Below are 17,301 nucleotides of genomic sequence, written 5' to 3'. Positions count from 1 at the left end.
GCAGCTTTTAAAATTTCTTATTTTCAGGCAATTATTGATGAAGCTAAACACAGATCTGTTTGAAAATCTTCTGAAAGTTTATTTTTTCACTTAAGATTTAGTACTTCAACTTTTAAAAAGTATTGTGCATCCATCATACATATAAATCTATCTACCGGTATATGTTTCTATCTATATATGCATACGTATATATATATATTCTGGCTATTCGATATCTTTTGCCTATATATTATTATAGATGATATATACAATAATGTATTACAGGTTATAGATACAAATAAAAAGCAAATAAATAATATTTTAAGTCCAAAGTAGAAAGGTACTGCTGTACTGTCACTGTAATATTTTCTAATAATTATATTCTATTTGACTAAGTCATGAACTCAGTGCTTTCTCAGAATGTCTGACTGATACATATCTATAATTGTGGATAAACCTACATACAGTTTGCATTGTAACAAATGTAAATAATATCTTAAAACAATTTAATTAAAAATTATTAGAATTTAATGAATGCTTTCTTAATAGTTTCCAGGCAAAAAAAAAAAAAAAAATCTGAAGAGAGTTTACAACTAAAAATACCTGTCACCAATATAGATTTAATTTTAACAGTTTAAATAATTCAAAATATAGGAACATAAATCTGCAAAATTTAAGAGCTAAGATGATAAGTTTCAAAATGCAAACAATGGTTAGAAAAAACAATTGAATTTGTCTGTCAGGAAAATAATTAAAACCAATAATGGTGTTTACACAAAGTTAAATACACAGTTTGAAGTCTTTGTTGCTCAGTCTGTGGTGTAGCAGAAAGAGCTTTACCAGTGGAATTCATCTAGCACTATTTCAAAAGCTGCTCTATAGACAAGGAAAGAGTCTCATGTGTTGTTTGGTTTTAAACTTATGTGAAAGCCCAGGAATTTGATCTTATTTCATACTATCTACCTGTTTGTTTACTATTACTTTTTTTTTGCATATCACCTATATAGAGGAATTCGTGATTGACCGAATTACATTTTAGAAAAAACTGAAATCTTATGAGTAAGATCAGCTCTGTGTACCCTGAATTAGTCCATAAAATCAATGTACGTAAAATAAATTTTATTAATTACTTCCTTGACTATATTTTTGCAACCTCATTTTCCGTTAATTTTTTGGTAAATTGTACTGAAATTATGATGCCATTAGTAAAATAATTCAAGACATAAAAGGACTGCCTAGCTATTATACTTCTGAGGAATCTCCTTTTAAATGTATTTTAATTTGTAAACTTACCAACTCAGATGACATTGTAGACCTTACCTTTCTCTCAAAACCCTGAAATAGAATCATAGAATGGCTTAAGTTGGAGGGGACCTTAAAGCCTGCCTAGTTCCAACCCCATGTCATAGACAAGGCTGCCACCCACTAGATGAAGCTATCCAGGGCCTCATTCAACTTGGCCTTGAACACCCCAGGGATGGGACATCTGCAGCTTCTCTGGGCAGCCTGTTCTAGTGCCTCACCCCCCCACGGAGTAAAGAATTTCTTCCTAACATCTAACCTAACTCTCCCCTCTTTTCATTTAAAGCCCCTTGTCCTGATAGTATCAGGCGGTGTAAAAAGTTGCTCTCCCTCCTGTTTATAAACTTCTCTCAAGTACTGGAAGGCCACAATGAGGTCTTCCCAGAACCTTCTCTTCTCCGAACCTAAACAAGCCCAGCTCCCTCGACCTTTCTTCGTGGAAGATGTGTCCTTCATAAGACAGGTGCATAAGTAGAACTAAGTGCAAAGTAGAACAGGTTTTCCCGCTTTAGGTTGGATACCAGTCTTACCTCTGTTAAGAAATTGGGTAGTAAACCAACCCTTTCTCTATCTGATTTTTTTTTAACGACATAATTTTATGTTAATAAAATTGTTGAGAGTGTTTTGATAGTTCTTGAGAGTGCAGCTTTATTTCAAAACACTTAATTGCTTTTTTAGAGGAATGCAAGTCATGCCTGTATATGTAATGAAAATCTTTGTCATACCTATCTCAGATTGCAGAGGTTTAGGTTTTGGTTTAGTGTTTAGGCATTTCTAACAGTATAAACTGCATACTTTATGTTTAAAACTCAGTATCAGATAGTGGATTCATGACAACTATCTGAAAATATTAGCCCTCAGCACTTCACTAATTTTCAACTATGAAAATGTTTGACTGTAACATATATTTGTGGCATTTTCATTGTTATACAGTTGCCTCTAGAGTAATGCTTCAAAATAAATGATAGTTTATTATAGCATATCTATGCTTCTGGACTGTTAAAGGCTTTAAAAATAGTTAAATATATTTCACTTAACATTTTACATGATTTTAATAGTTCTACTGTGGGACTTGCATAGTTATTCTGGTCTTGTAGTAAGGATATAAGGTAAATATTTTTACTTTTTTTGGTTGATAAGAAAATTAAAAATGAAGGTTTTTTTTTTTAGAAGTTGCAAGTAAATGTTATGTATTGTAAAGTGACAAATACGAATAACAGTTTTGTTAGTATATCAGCCACAGTTAGTAAAGATTTGAAGAACTGTAGTGTGTAGGTTAAACCAACACTTTATTTAAGCAATTTCTTATGGAACTGTTTTGAACATCAGTCACACAATGATAAACCAAAGCAACTGAAATGGATTGTGGTTAATATTACTGTCAGTCTGACAAACGCTCCTGACAAATGCCAGGAGCACACTGCCAGTCTGTTACCCTGCTTTGACTTCAGTGTTTATTTCTGAAGAGGTCACTATGGTTTGGAAAGAGTATTACATATTGTATGTATAGCCGCATATATTTTATTTATACAGCAGACAGTTTCCCACCGGAATGTGTCACTTTCAGAAGCACCCTTTTTATTTTTCGTTCACTGGAAGCAATACATTTTAATGTGTTTCTGGACTTGAATTAAGGGGGAAAAAATGAAGTGAAAATACATGGAATACATTGAGTTATCAAAGCATTATTTTACTTTCTCAGAAGTTTGTTATAAGATCTTGTATGCAAATAGCTGTTGATAATTTAAAAATTTTTGCAAGATAATAAACTGACACTACTAGAAGAAAATTATACCATTCGTAAATCTTATTTTCTCTTCACCATAGCTACATGTGTACACGCTAGTATTTTATTCTCATTTTCATAATTTTCTTGCAATACTTCATAAGTCATCATCAATTTTATACTGGCTGTTAGGTAAGTAGTTACTACTTTTCCAGCCAAATGTGTGGAAAACAAACAAAAACCCCAAACCTCTCACCTTCAGCAAAGTGGGGTTTTTAATTGTTAGATGAGACCCAATGATATCAAATACCCATTTTAAGTGCTTTAACAAATCAGACTAGGTTTTTTTTATTCTAATATAAACTTCATTGTTGAGTGTTCTTCAGTATATCGATCTCATTTGTGTTACGAGCTGTGCATCTCAAGAGCACAAATTCAGTGTGTATAACTTGTGCTTGAATATCTTCCCATGTGAGGAGGGAGAGAGGGGGAAGAGCATGAAATCTGCTTATCTCTTGATACTTTTGGCTAGGAGATAGAAAGCAGTAACTGTTTTGATCTGCACCTATTGTACATCTGCAAATAAAAAAAAAAAAAGGCTAAAGGGGCATTAAAACTTGCAGACATTCTGTGATAAATGTTTTTCATGTGGGAAATGTAGAATGACATTGTATCCATCTCATACTCCCCAACACAGGAATCAATGTAGTGTCCCAAGTAAAACTGATTAACTCACAAGAATTAGTCAGTGTCCTTCTAAGCACAAAACATGTTCCAGAATTGGACAGTGAAAGAAAGTGAGAACAAGATAAGAGGAAGCCATAATCAATTTAGTGGTGATGATTTACTTTGATAGTCATTTGCAACTGGAATTTGGACACTAAAACCTGTGACATTTATCATTGCTGAATCAAGAAGTTCCCTTGTTACTGCCTTGCAGTAAATTCGTCATCGGTACCTTTAACAAAAGATAGCACTTAATTAAAAACATTTCAAACCAAGACAGGATAAGCTCTGAAAGGAGCTGTGGATGTTTTTCCTCTTGCTGTTGCTGTATATTTGAGCTCCATACCTGCTTGTGCAAAGAGGTTTTCAGAGCTTCACATTTGACATAATCGTGTTAAAATAATTTTGAAGGGAATGGAAGCATTCAAACAGGAAGCAGTAGCCTAAGCAGTATTTTGATTTTTAGGGATATGTGTGTTGGCACCCTTTAAGAAACCATTACAAAGCAAAATCTAGGTGAGAGAACAAAGTCTGTTTCTTCCCAGTATGTCATCTTTGACCATAAAGAGAGAGGACTAGGAAGGAAATAGGAGGTTGTGGTGAGGTCTGTACTTGTGTTATGGGAAATCTGGACTGAAGTACCTCTTTAAAGAAAGCTGTGCAAGCACATGAAGTTCTCTTCTTCACATTCCAGGACGGTGCTATAATCTTTGGACTGTTACAGGCTTTTTTTTTTGGACACAAAATCCATTGCAAACTAGGAAATCATATAAACTGAAATGCTCTATAGTCTCATATAATCTACTGAATAGTTTGGTTTTAATAACAAGTTTTTTTTCTACTTCTTAATGGGTGAAAAAAGGATTTTGTAAACCTCTGCAGTGCCAGTAACCCTCAGACAGGTGCCTTCAAGTACTTTTGTGGGTAATAAAGATGATCAGTTATCTTCTCTGACAATTCAGTCAATCTGGATTTTTTTTTGACACATTTGCCCAGATGAAGAAACAAAACTATGAATGGTCACACGGCTGTGTGAGCGACCTGCTTCAGTGCCCTGTTCCCTGGCTCCCGAGGTTGTTTTTGCAGCACCATGGTCAGACACCTCACGGAACAAGTCTATCCGTCCAATGGGGCTCTTCAGCACCACGGACAGGGGCCGCGCCAGCCGAACTCGAGCTGTAGTTGGCGCTGAAAGGCGCAAGGGTATAGCAAGGAAGGAGCAGTTATTTCAGTGGAAGCTACTGTATTGTAGTTTCAGTGTCCGCTTGATGCCCACTGGTATACTTGTTTTACTTTCTCTCCAAATAGCGTTAAAATTTTCAAGGGTAGACTTTTTGTGCCAATATCTTAGAGTCTTGTGCTGCATCTAACTTTGGACATCTTCTGCATTTTCATGCATGTGATTTTCATGCATGTTTTGTTGCTTATTTCTATTACAGAGGCCTGCTCAGACTGAATCCTCATCTAAGTACATCTTTGTGATGATTTATCTAAGCATTCCTTCTTAAATCCTTAGTTTAGATAGAATTTGTTAAATATTTTAGGATTTTCTAGTGCTCTGTTACACTAACATAACAATCATTCTTTGATTTTTTTTTTCTTATTTCTTGTCATTTGCTGGTTATATTCTCTTTATCAAGTTGTCTTCTTAAAGCATGTGTAAGTAGATGATAGAGTGCATTTCACTACCGTTCTGTTTTTTCTTCCTTTTTTTTGTGTTTCAGGTCTGTTTTGAGCTTACTTAAAAAGAATTAAGAATTTTTTTTTGATGTTCTTTTATAAATCTTGTTTTTTGTAAGTAGCTGTTGTATTTCATAAGGCAAAAATTTTTAAGGTGATAACTTGGCACTACTAGACAACTTTTTTCCTTCAAGGAATGGTACTGTTGGTAATACACAAATGAAGATAAAAATAGTAACTTGTAATTAACAACGAGCATTCAAAATGTTGTTGTTCATTTGTATCTGATGCTATTCTCCATCCTGCACTTGTTCAAATGCCCTGAATGTGTAGAGGTTTCTAATTGGAAGAGAACTGTGCATGGTTCGTAACCCTTAAACAGATCACAGAAAACTGTAGGGCTCGTGTCTGGCTTTAAAATTTATTAGCAATCAAACTAAAGCAATTTTACACACATGTTTTGGGCAATCACAGTAATATGGAGGGAATAAAGTAGGTGACAGTTGTTGTCTTTATCTTTGTTATTTTTTTAGTCCTGGGAGAAAGAAAATGAAATAGTTACCAGATTCAAAATAGGCGGAAACAAGCTTTTCACGCAATACATAGCTAAGCTTTGGAATTCATGGCTTCACGTTATCGTAGATGATAAAATGTTAGGTGAGTTTTTATTGAAAAAACACCTGGAAGAAAAATGCATTCAAAGCAATAAATATGCTTCCCATTTTATTCTATTTGCTCATGATGTCAGAGGTGGATGTTGGTGTGGTATGGCATTAGATGTTGAGCCTTCCCACCAACACTCTGTTACATTCATCAGCACTTGCTGAACATTGATAGAGACCAAAGAGTGGATATGAGTACAGTGAGACAGTGAGTAGTGCATTTCAGCAGTGGTAACAGCGGTAATGAGTTACCTCTGCTGTTGCAGATTTTTTTGAGCATATAAAAATACAGGCTCTTGTTGATCACTGTTGAAAATGCATAGCTAATGGTTATGATGATGTTGGAAAAAAAAGTGTTCTATAGCTGAGAATTTTTCTTTGTCAAGTGGTGTTATTATGCTCTTTGTTGTAATAAATAGGAAATAATTATGAGGCATTACTTTTGGAGTGACCTACATCATACTGTTGAAGAAGTCTGGATCACTAAGGTGTGAGAGGGCATGAAGGAATGTATTGCTGTATGGTTCTCCGTTTTTCAGTTTTTCATAATTTATAATTCCTTCCCATTAGAGATAAAATGTTGAGTTTCACAAGCTTTTTGGTCTTTCCCATCATAAGTATGCGTGTTTTTTTTATATGCCAGACCAGTAACAAATTACTGCTATTTTCTGAAGTTATTGTTACGTATGATCACTTCTGTGGAAGTGAGATTTTTTTTTTTCCATCTTTGTATATGGTTTCTGGGTTTGTTAAGCTGTCAGAAACAATTTGTCAGTCTGTTGGGGGAAACATCTTGTCTATACAACTGTTGCTATGCTTTAGCTGTAGTAATTTTACAAGTTTATATACTCAGCTTAATACTTTAAGGTCAATGCTTTCATTGATGTGACGTTGTTTTATGACTTGAAATTACTGTGTATTTTATGTCTAGTCTAAATAGTTTTTCTGTCTGATTACAATAGTGCTAGACTTTGCTTTAAAGGCAACTTCTGGTTTATAAAAACATTCAAATAGCAAAACTAAAGTAAAATATGTGCACAGAAGAATAAACAAAAAAGAATTGCTAATGGAAAGTAGTGAGAAATTGGAGATGATTGTATTGCTTTTAATTTCAGCTAACCCCTTCTAATATTATGATGGGTTTTGTTACGTTGCTTTTTGGGGGGTTTAATTAGCACCAAATTTGGATTTAGAACAAGTCTTGAAAAAGAGTAGCAAACAGTGAGACCTTCCTAAGATACTTTGGAGAAGGGAGAAAGGCATCCTGTGCTTGTGTGAGACTATAACTGTCTTTCATTGACTCTCATTTTAACTCTTCTCACTGCTGCCAGTGCCATATCATTTCCTTTTCTTTTTCTCCCACCCTCTGTCTGTCTGTCCTCTATTTCCCTCTCTTTATTTTCCCCCCCCTCAATTGCTTTGTAAACATCATGCTGTTTTAAATTCTGAGAATTTTACCATGGCTCTTTTTGGTAGCACATAACTGTTTTGCAGATTGCAATTTAAAGCTAAGTCACCAACAGAGTTGCTAAATCTACTTAATTTTAGTATATAGGAGGAGAGCACATGTGCTGCTCAGTAGAACAGGGAATGGCAGACCCCATTCTTATCTTCTATACCACTCTGTTATTCTAAGTCACCAGCTTTGTTTGTTATAAATCCAACTATTATGGCAATCACAAAACCACAGGTAGACTCAAAGCATCCCAAGTACAGATTAGTAAAAAAACTCATTACACTGTTCTGCGTACATAATGTATTCTTAGTTTACCAATAGCCAAAGAGAGGAGTTTATATGTAAAGCCAAACAAAAGCAAACAAGAAGAGGAAATGTAAAATGTTTCACAGCACATGGAGGATTCCTGATTTGAGTGCTGATCTCTATCCAGTTTCTCCTGTAACTTAAATAACTGAAATTTGCAGTTAGCATCTCATCTTTATAGCCTTCTGGTGTTGTATTTGTAGGGCTTGATGCTTGCACATGATGGTTATTTTGTGTGTCCTAATAAAGCTTATTCTGCATAAAATACAAATTTCTATCAGCTTTTATCTTCAGGTCCTATGATTTTAGTACAAGTGAAAAAGATGTTTTTATTCTGATTGTTTTGTACAGATCTGGTGTTAAGTGTGATGGCTGTTGATTTCTGAGACAGCATCTTCCGTTGGCAGAGGATTATGGTCTGTGAAAGGAAGGCAGTGTTTTCAGAATCAGCTGCCATGATTCAAGTGCATGTGGCCTCTTGCTAGATTCGGTTTCTGGAAATCCATAAAGGGATTTTTTTCTTGTTTTTTAATAAGTAGATGATGATGCAGAGATTTCTTGCACTTGATATCATATACAGTATATGCGAACAGTTGCTTCTTGCTAGCAGGGTTATTTTGTGAGTAATGCAACTGCAATGCCTCTTCACCTCTGGCAAACAGCTTGATTTCTCCTCCTGATTCACAGGGACATGCAACTTCCTTTTTCCCCGGCCTTTTGGAAGACTACAAAGCATAACAGCTCCCTTCAGTTTACCTTCCTAGTGATATTATGGTGTAGTCCTATCTCAACTACACAGTGCATGAAGCATTCAGTTTTGCTGAACAATTATTTAAACCTTACATAAAGGCATCTGTGTTCTTAATTAGTTTGCCATTCAGTAGTGCGTTGTTTCTAGACAGTGTTTTCTTTTGGAATCTGTTAAGTTATAGCATTTGATACTAGTGTTAGCAATGTGAAGATGCACACAAAATAAAGGAAACCACAGAGATTTTTTCCTTTAAATTCAAGTTCTTTCGAGAGTTTAGTTGGCCTAAGATTATCTTGTGAATTTAGTCATTGCTAAACATAGTTTTTCTTCTTTAAGATTAAAATATAATCCATTTTTGAACTTTGGACTTTGGGAATCTTCTCTACTTTGCACTATTGTTAGCATTTGTATAGACAGACACTGTAGTTGTTAGACACTTTTAGATCAAGTTTTGCTACTGGCTATTCTTGTCTCAAAGGTATGGTGTGAGCTCTTTAAAAATCCTAATAATTGACTATATAATTCAGTGGTAAATTAAAGTGCACATAAATATGCCCACAAATACTCCTTATTTAACTTGAACACAACTAATTTCTGCTTTTTTCCAACTCCTTTTTTGAATTCTTAGTTTCATTAAAATAGAAAACTGAGTTCAGAAAAAAAAAATTCTGATGACATAATGTGATCAGGTGTGGTTTTTGGAAAAAGTAATTTCAGAAAATTTCAGAAAGCTTGTAAAGACAATCAAATGTTTTTAATTAAAAAAAAAAAGCTCAGTGGTTTTCGGATACATACATTTTATTAAATTTATTTTAGTAACAAAGAGATAAGAGGATTATGGCATTTTATCCCATATGCAGTGCATCAGGAAATGCCCACAGACCCTACACATGATAAAAATACTGATCACACTCTGCTGATGATACTTGTCACTTAGATAAAATAGCTGCTGGAAAATAGTTGTCTGCACCCTAAGCTGTGTGTGCAAGTATTAAGTGAGGTGGCTGGTGGCCAGTAGTGTAAATAAATTAAAGATGTGTCTTACTGAAAAATTCATTTGCATGTCAGAGTAACTGCAAGTTTGTTGTACTGGAGTGCCCTTGACTAACTTCTGTTTCAGTCATGCTCATCAAGATGTATATCTAGAGATACTGAGCATTTTAATATGAAGTTGTAAGAGAAGGGCAAGTCCTGAAGTTCACCCTGCTTAATATCTTGCCTCTGTGAATAGCTAGTAGCAGGAATCTAGTGGAAGAAGGAAAGAATGGGAGCACACAAGGCATCATCCTTCCCTTCAGATAACCTTCCATATCTGGCAGGCAGAAGTTTTTCCAGTTTATGAAGTCTTTAAACACTTCGCTCAGTGTTTAATGGTGGTCTTGTGATCTTCTTTTCTTCTTAACCTATTTGTGTGTGTTTTACACTGCTTTCTGCTGCAGTGATTTCAATTTAATTGTATGAGAACATACAAGTGTCTTCATTTTGTAATTGAATAATTATGGCATTTTTAATTTAATCTACTCTCTGAAGCCATATGAAGTCTTCCTTTTTTGCAGCTCTTTCCTATACTTGCAACTACTTAACTTCAGGCCTACATAATAACAAGAGGAGTTATTCAGAACTTCTTTTACTTTTTTGTATTATTTGATTCCTTTATCCCTGCGAATTTTCAAGTGTTGTAATCGTATGTGATGCCTGTGTTCAGAGTAATGGGTTAGAATTGTAAGCATGAGTGTAATGACGTATTAAGAAGCTTAGCAAGATGGAACATTAATAAATATCTACAGGATGGCTACTCAACGAGTCCACCAGAGATATATGTTAACCTTAGTGATTAGAAGTGAACCCAGTGCAGTTATATACATTTTTCTGTTTTCATATCTTGATGTAAAAATTAGTAGAGTGCACTCACTGGTGTTAATGACTATTACACAGTTCCAATATTGCATATACAGAACGTATATCACCATAGGATTTCTTATTTCTCTAAGAAACCATGTGAAATTCAAGTAGCTGCTTATGTTGACGCTCTCAAAAACATTGTAATGACTTACTGCAAATGATATTTCAGTCACATTAAATCACTGTATATATGTCTCTAAAAGTGAAGTCTCCTATGTATTTCCACGGAAACTCCAACGAAGAACACTAACACTATTTAATAGAACAAATGCTCAACTACAAAACACTATTTTTCAACATCATTATCACCATTAGCTATGCATTTTCACCAGCGATCACAAGAGCCTGGGTGCTGTGCTTGTAAAAATCTGCATCAGCAGAGGTGACCCACTGCTGCTGTCACCACTGCTGAAATGCATCATCCTCTACTTTACTGTGCTCACATCCACTGTTTGGTCTCCATCAGTGTTCAGCAAGCATAACTAAACTTCATTGTGTGCCATTTTTTCTGCATCAAGAAATTCACTGACACACCTTTGTTACATACTCTTCCGTGTCAGACGCCATTTTGTTATACTGTCCCTCTGCTGCCATCTGTTGCACAGCAACAAAGTGTAGTGGAATATTGATAGAAAGCTTGAACTTCTACTGTCATACCACCAACATCTGCTTCTGATGCCACGGGCCAGCAGAATAAAACAGGAGGCATCACTATAGGAGCAGTTTAATTTAGAAGTGGTGCAGTAAAGACTGTGTTATCTAAAAGTTCACTAGAGCAGATTACAAAATTTCTGTCAAATTCTGTCCCCTAGCTTCTGCCAAATTTTGATGTTTGTTTTCATAGTTTCCCCATCTTAGCCCAATCTTGGTTGTAGGATGTGGGCATCAACTATCAAACCCATTCTTTCAGAGATGATTTGGTAAGGGTTTGTTTTTTCCTTGGTAGATTGTTTGTTTTCTTGCTTTTGATTCTTTCCCAGAGCAGCTCAAGGGTCTATTTGATAGATCAGTGCAGGGAGTTCAAACTGTTCAGTAGGTGATTGTGTTTGTAGTTTTCTTTTGGGTACAGTTCTTCAATGAATTTGGGTTATATGTGGGTAAAAGGTAAAATGTCCTCTAAAGAAGTTGGAGGTGTTGCAAGATAGTGTTTTTAAGAAGTTAGTACTTGGCTGTTTGAGAGCAAGAGTGGTGTGTTTTAGCAATGAATGAGAATAATTTCAGAGGAGGTATATCATTTGGTGTCCTTTCTCAAAAGCAAAAATAATGGATTGAAGATTAGTGATTTACGCTATATGAATTTCTTTCCAGATATTTCCCAAATGACAAACATTAATAAGGTTGAGGTGCAATTAAAACCTTGCATCCTGTCTTTATGTCTCTGTCTGGGAAAAAGAAGTTTAACTTAGATGAACAGGAAGCCCCAACAATATTACAAGTACTGGCTACTTCTGGGAGTTAATTATGTGCTGGTAATACATACAGTAACTATACAAGCAATTTTCTAAAAATGCAGTTGTGGATAGATTGCAATAGAGCGTACAGCGCTTGGCATATTTATAACAATGAGAAGACTAACAGCAGAACACTGAATAAATTTCAGATATCAACGTGTTAAAATATGCTGATAAAGTGGGCAGAGCACAGAGAAACGTTAAGGCTAGAAGAAATACCTTAAAGCAGAAGATATGAGGAGCTTATCAGCCATCAGTTCATAGTTGTGTATATAAGAGAAAAGCTATTTTTAACATGATAATAATTTATTTAAAAAGTGTTAAGCTTTAAAAGTTAATTGGCTAAGAAGTTGCATTTTTTTGTCATGGTGAAGTTCTGAAATACAAATTTTTAGGGATGATATTTTTGCACATTTTTGTTCTGCCTATGTTAGGTAATTAGCAGCTTTCCCAAATGCACATATTCCTTTTTTATCGGTGTCTTTGTTCTTGAATACGTGTGGCTGAGTCCAGGAGAGATTCTGCCCTATTTAGAAGAGCAGTGGACATTCTGCTTGTCACTGTTAGAGGTGTTTGATGGTACGACAAGGCCTCTTTTGAAAATGGAAGCGAGATGTGCCACTGCTCCGGTTAGTCTGGCACCAAATAAGATTAAGGAGCAGCAAGTATAACCATACACCATAGTATCTGGACATACTTAACAGCAGTAGATCGGTGTGTTTTCTCAGCTATTTTTCAACAAACAATTCTTTGTTCTATGTCAAAAAAAGAAAAATAGATCGGTACAAAGTCTGAGGCTCACTCTATTCAGCACTGGAGAAAACAAAGAAAACAAAAACTTCCATTCACCAGTTCTTTCTACATTTTGGACCATTTTCCATTTTTAAATGAACTTGAAAACCATATGAGTTAGTCATTTTTTCAGTACAGTTTGATAGCTTAGTAGACGTAAGTGACTTGTTTTGTCTTGACGTCTGCGATGTCATCCACTGTTTTTGCTTGTTAGAATTTTTTTCTCTCTACCTTTTTTTCCTCCAAGTAAATCATTATTTTTAATTGATGAGCTAATACCTAATTTTCTTATCTTAAAAGTGGTGGAGTAAAGAAAATGCAGTCTGAAATTTATGGATGTGAAGGCTTTTAGTCAGTTTCCTCAGTAGTCTGAGGCAAAGGGAAACCATGTTGAGTAGTGCAAATTTCTGGTCTCACAGCTACATCTAGCATAGTTTGAATTTACTCGTTTCCCTTGCTGTTTATCCACAGAGGAGAGAATCTAGTATGTAATCATGATTGCCTGTTAATTTTGGGATAAAAAAATAATTAGAACATTTCAATTGAATCTTCTCCTAAATTAGAAGTGAGAGGATATTCAAATATTGCTTATTTGTGCTTTATGCTGTAGCTCAAGCTCAGTTAACTGTTTACAGTGCAGTGTAATACACTAGAATCACCTCATCCTTAAAAGCAGTTGTCAGAAAAATATGGGCCTGCCTGGTAGAATGTATTAGCCCAATACATTGTCTCCATTTTATTATGAAGCTGCTGGGGAAGCTGTGATATACAGCACTGTCATTACAGATCTATTGTTAGAAGGGTCCTACAGTCTTCTGTGTGTTGCCATTAATTTATAGCAGTAAACAATATGTAGTCTTCCAACTGCAGCAAAGCAGAATCTTTTAATGAGGTGGATGTTATTACCACAATAAATCAGTGCATTCGTGTAATGTATAATTCAATGTGTGTATTCCCACTGTAACTTCTCTGAGTAAGCTGATAGTGTATCATTGTCAGTGCACAGCTCCATGGTTCTTTTTTTTTCCCTAAGCTTTCTTTCATTTGGGGATTTTTTTTTATTTGCTTGCATATAAATGTGACGTGTCTTGATAGTTGTCCTGTTGCAGGCTTCAGAAACCAACTGTAACAATAACAGCCAAAATCAATACTGTGGATTCTGGCTATATGGATCTCTGTGTGATGCCATTATTATTTTTTTTTCTGAAAAGAAAATGAAATCAATTCTAATTGTGTTTAGCTTTATATTCAAGGAATGTAATTTTATAACTATTGATTTGAGCCATACTCATTTGGAGAGTAATAAAAATAGAGGCAGATAAAGAGAAAGCATAAATTTTTACAGAACCATACATCACAACACTGTTTCTATTTTAATTCATATAATTTGTCTAATGATGACCTTCTTTCTTCTTTTTTTTCCCCTCAAGCATAGCTGAGTCTTTAGGGAAAATCAGTACAGATGGAGATTCCAGAATGGTTCTTGCAACAAAAAGACTACTTAGAGTCAGTTTAATTCTTCCCTGGAATAAATTTGTTAAATCAGATAAAAATCCTTTTATACAAGAACCACTTATTTTAAAAGGGTTATATTTCAAATTAGTGAACTGCAAAAATAGTAATTAACCTAAGATGTTTTCTTTATCCTACTGCAATTTGAAAGCTGCTTTAAGTAAAAAAACGTAAGATAAGATCTTAGGTCATTCATAGATCTGCTCTATCCTTCAGGAGAAAGTACTTTGAAGCTGCTGTGCCAAATTTCATGTGAGCTACAAAGAAGCAGATATTTGAAAAGTAATAACCAGAATAGCACAATAGTTTTTTTTTCTTGAACTGTGCTTGAATTACTAACAAGGTTATTGATTGTGTTCGGATACTTTTAAAGGATCTTCTTGCCTTGTAGTATATTTATTTTTACAATACAGAAATAAGAAAATAATTCTGCGTGTTTTTAAGTTACACTTCAGGACTTATATTGTCTTTTCAGATGGGCATAATTTACGTTAATAATATACAAATAATGTTTTCCATATATACACAAAATGGTATTATGTATTTGTTCTGCACTTGTATATGAAGGCATTTTAGACCTCTTATAACATTATACATGTGGAACAGCTAAATTCAAGTTTGGATTTCTCAGTGCTGAATGTGAAATGTACTCATTTTTCCACATCCTTTATGTCAAATTTTGCTCAGGAAATGCATGGCTATTAATGCCAAAGCATTATTTTTCTCATGTCTTTGTCAGTCTTTGTTCAGTGCTTACTTATGTTGGTGAAAGTTTGATAGATTTTTCAAATCACACATATGCTATTTGTATATTTTATATCCACATTTTTATTTCAATATTCAGCTATTTTATTTGCCTACTGCAGTGTTTCAGGTTTTATTCATTAAGTAGAGTTTGTCTTGAGATGATAAATAGAAAGCATACAAATAACAACAGTAATGTCAAAAATCTGCACTGGTAATATTCTTCCACCCTGTACTTGCTATTTTCCCCCTAAAATTTCCAAAGATGTTTGGTTATCGCACTCAACCACCCCCCCCAAGCACGTAAGTTAACGCGTCTTTGTCAAAGACATTTTGTGAACTGAGTTTTGGTGATTGTCTATAATCAAAACAGATTTGTAAAAACAAATTATGCCTATATGGATGTAAAAGAAACTTTTGTTTTTCCAAACAGCTATGTGTGTGCTATGGATTCTGGTTGGAAATACACAGATTATACAGCTGCTTACAGAATATAGCACCTGCATTTGCAAAATACCACACCCATTATTTTCCATGCATGGTGATACTAATTCTTGCTAAAAAGAGCGTGGGAAGTATGATGTGATTATATAATTACGTGCTGTTATCTTTATTTACTTACATATTTATTTCTACAAACTTTATAGCCTATTGGAGCTTTGAACCCAAAGAGAGCAGCATTCTTTGCTGAGAGATATGAATCATGGGAAGATGATCAAGTTCCTAAGTTTCACTATGGTACACATTATTCAACTGCAAGTTTTGCACTCGCATGGTTATTAAGAATTGTAAGTACATTGTTTAAAAATGTGTTTCTTTTAAATGATAATAAAAATAAAAAGTAGCTAGGAATGAATGAATGAAACTAAAAGCAATGGCACAGGAGAATACCAAGATTTTTGGGGAACTGTAAGCAGGACCTTACTTTGATTACCAAGGATAAATGTATTTTAGACTTTGAGCAGAAAGCTTTAGTGTTTATGGTACGGACTTTTCTAGTCAGCAAAACTTTTCATCCTTAACAGTTACTCTTTAGTATATGTTCTTATGCTACCTTAAACACAGTTAATCTTCTTCCCTTGCATATTTTCTAAATGAACTGTATACTGAACATCTGTGGTTTCTTATGAAGGTATTTAATTTTCATTTCTTAATGATATTGAATGAATTATTTTCTGAGATTCTATAATATAAATAATTTATTCTTTTTAAATTTGCTGCAATTTGTATGGAGGTAACTTTTGAGACACTACGTATTGGTAATATATTGATTAAACAAAGCATTTTTCTATAAGATTGAATGGCAATTTATCTCTTAGAAAGTAATTTCTTTGGGAAAGCATTAGCAGTACATCATTAATTAAAGCTTGTTAGAATGGTACAAGCATACATAAATCCTTCAAGTAATTTATAGCACTTAGCTAATTTCAAGCAATTATCCACTAATATGTGCTTAAGTGTTCTTTAACTAAGAGGAGGCTTTAAAAACTCAAACATTTTTCTTTACTAAATCACAAATTACATATTTAACAATAACAATCATAAAGCTATCAGTATTTAATGCTGCCATTTATATTAATAGAGTACCTTTAACAAAATAAAGTGTATGTATTACATGTTCCTTTTAAGAAAATCTAAGGTGAAAATATTGAACTTCTCATATTTTTGAAAGCCATTAATTGTGGCTTCTCCTCCAGACTTAGAATATTTATTTCATATACATTTGCTTTTCTGTATCTGTATTTATGTGCGTTGAGTAGAAATTAAATAATTTTTTGAAGAAACAAACATAATTTTGTATTTCTCACTCTTGGATAATAGAACTAACTTTTTGTGATTAAGCATGTATCTTCCAGAAGAACAGCATCGGTATTAACCTAACCAGAAAATAATTACAGATTTCCTGAAATTACTAAAGAAGTATGTTGCTGTTTTAATTATTGTTTTTTAAAATGTTTTTAGGAACCTTTTACAACACTTTTCCTAAACCTGCAAGGTGGGAAGTTTGATCATGCAGATAGAACCTTTTCATCTATTTCAAGAGCATGGCGCAACAGTCAGCGTGACACTTCTGATATCAAGGTAAAAACTTCCTGAAAAGCGTTAACGTATTTTGTACTGCATCTGTGTTTATTTTATCTATGGTTGTAGGCCCACAGTTAATGGAAAAAGGAACAGAAGTTTGGAAACTATCCTATCATTTACAAAAAGATGCAGTGCACCTGTGTATATTGCAGAATATTTCAGTGAATTTTCTTTTGTAAAATTTTAGTACTTTTAGACCGGAGATTGAAATAAGGCAGAATTGGCCT

General features: G+C 34.2%; 1 protein-coding gene across 7 annotated transcripts in view; it reads left to right on the top strand.

Annotated features, from left to right (window-relative positions):
- Positions 1-17,301, top strand: part of LRBA (LPS responsive beige-like anchor protein) — a 372,868-nt gene that overhangs the window by 255,196 nt on the left and 100,371 nt on the right. For all 7 annotated transcript variants that reach the window (XM_040699152.2, XM_040699153.2, XM_015276673.4 and 4 more), the window contains 2 exons: positions 15,637-15,777; positions 16,952-17,071. In XM_040699152.2, coding sequence (XP_040555086.1) covers positions 15,637-15,777; positions 16,952-17,071 — 261 coding nt within the window. The remainder of the gene's footprint in view (positions 1-15,636; positions 15,778-16,951; positions 17,072-17,301) is intronic.

Source organism: Gallus gallus, chromosome 4 (assembly GCF_016699485.2).
Source record: "Gallus gallus isolate bGalGal1 chromosome 4, bGalGal1.mat.broiler.GRCg7b, whole genome shotgun sequence".
Classification (NCBI taxonomy): domain Eukaryota; kingdom Metazoa; phylum Chordata; class Aves; order Galliformes; family Phasianidae; genus Gallus; species Gallus gallus.
The sequence above is the reverse complement of the archived record's forward strand: the minus strand, read 5'-3'. Positions and strand labels throughout refer to the sequence as shown.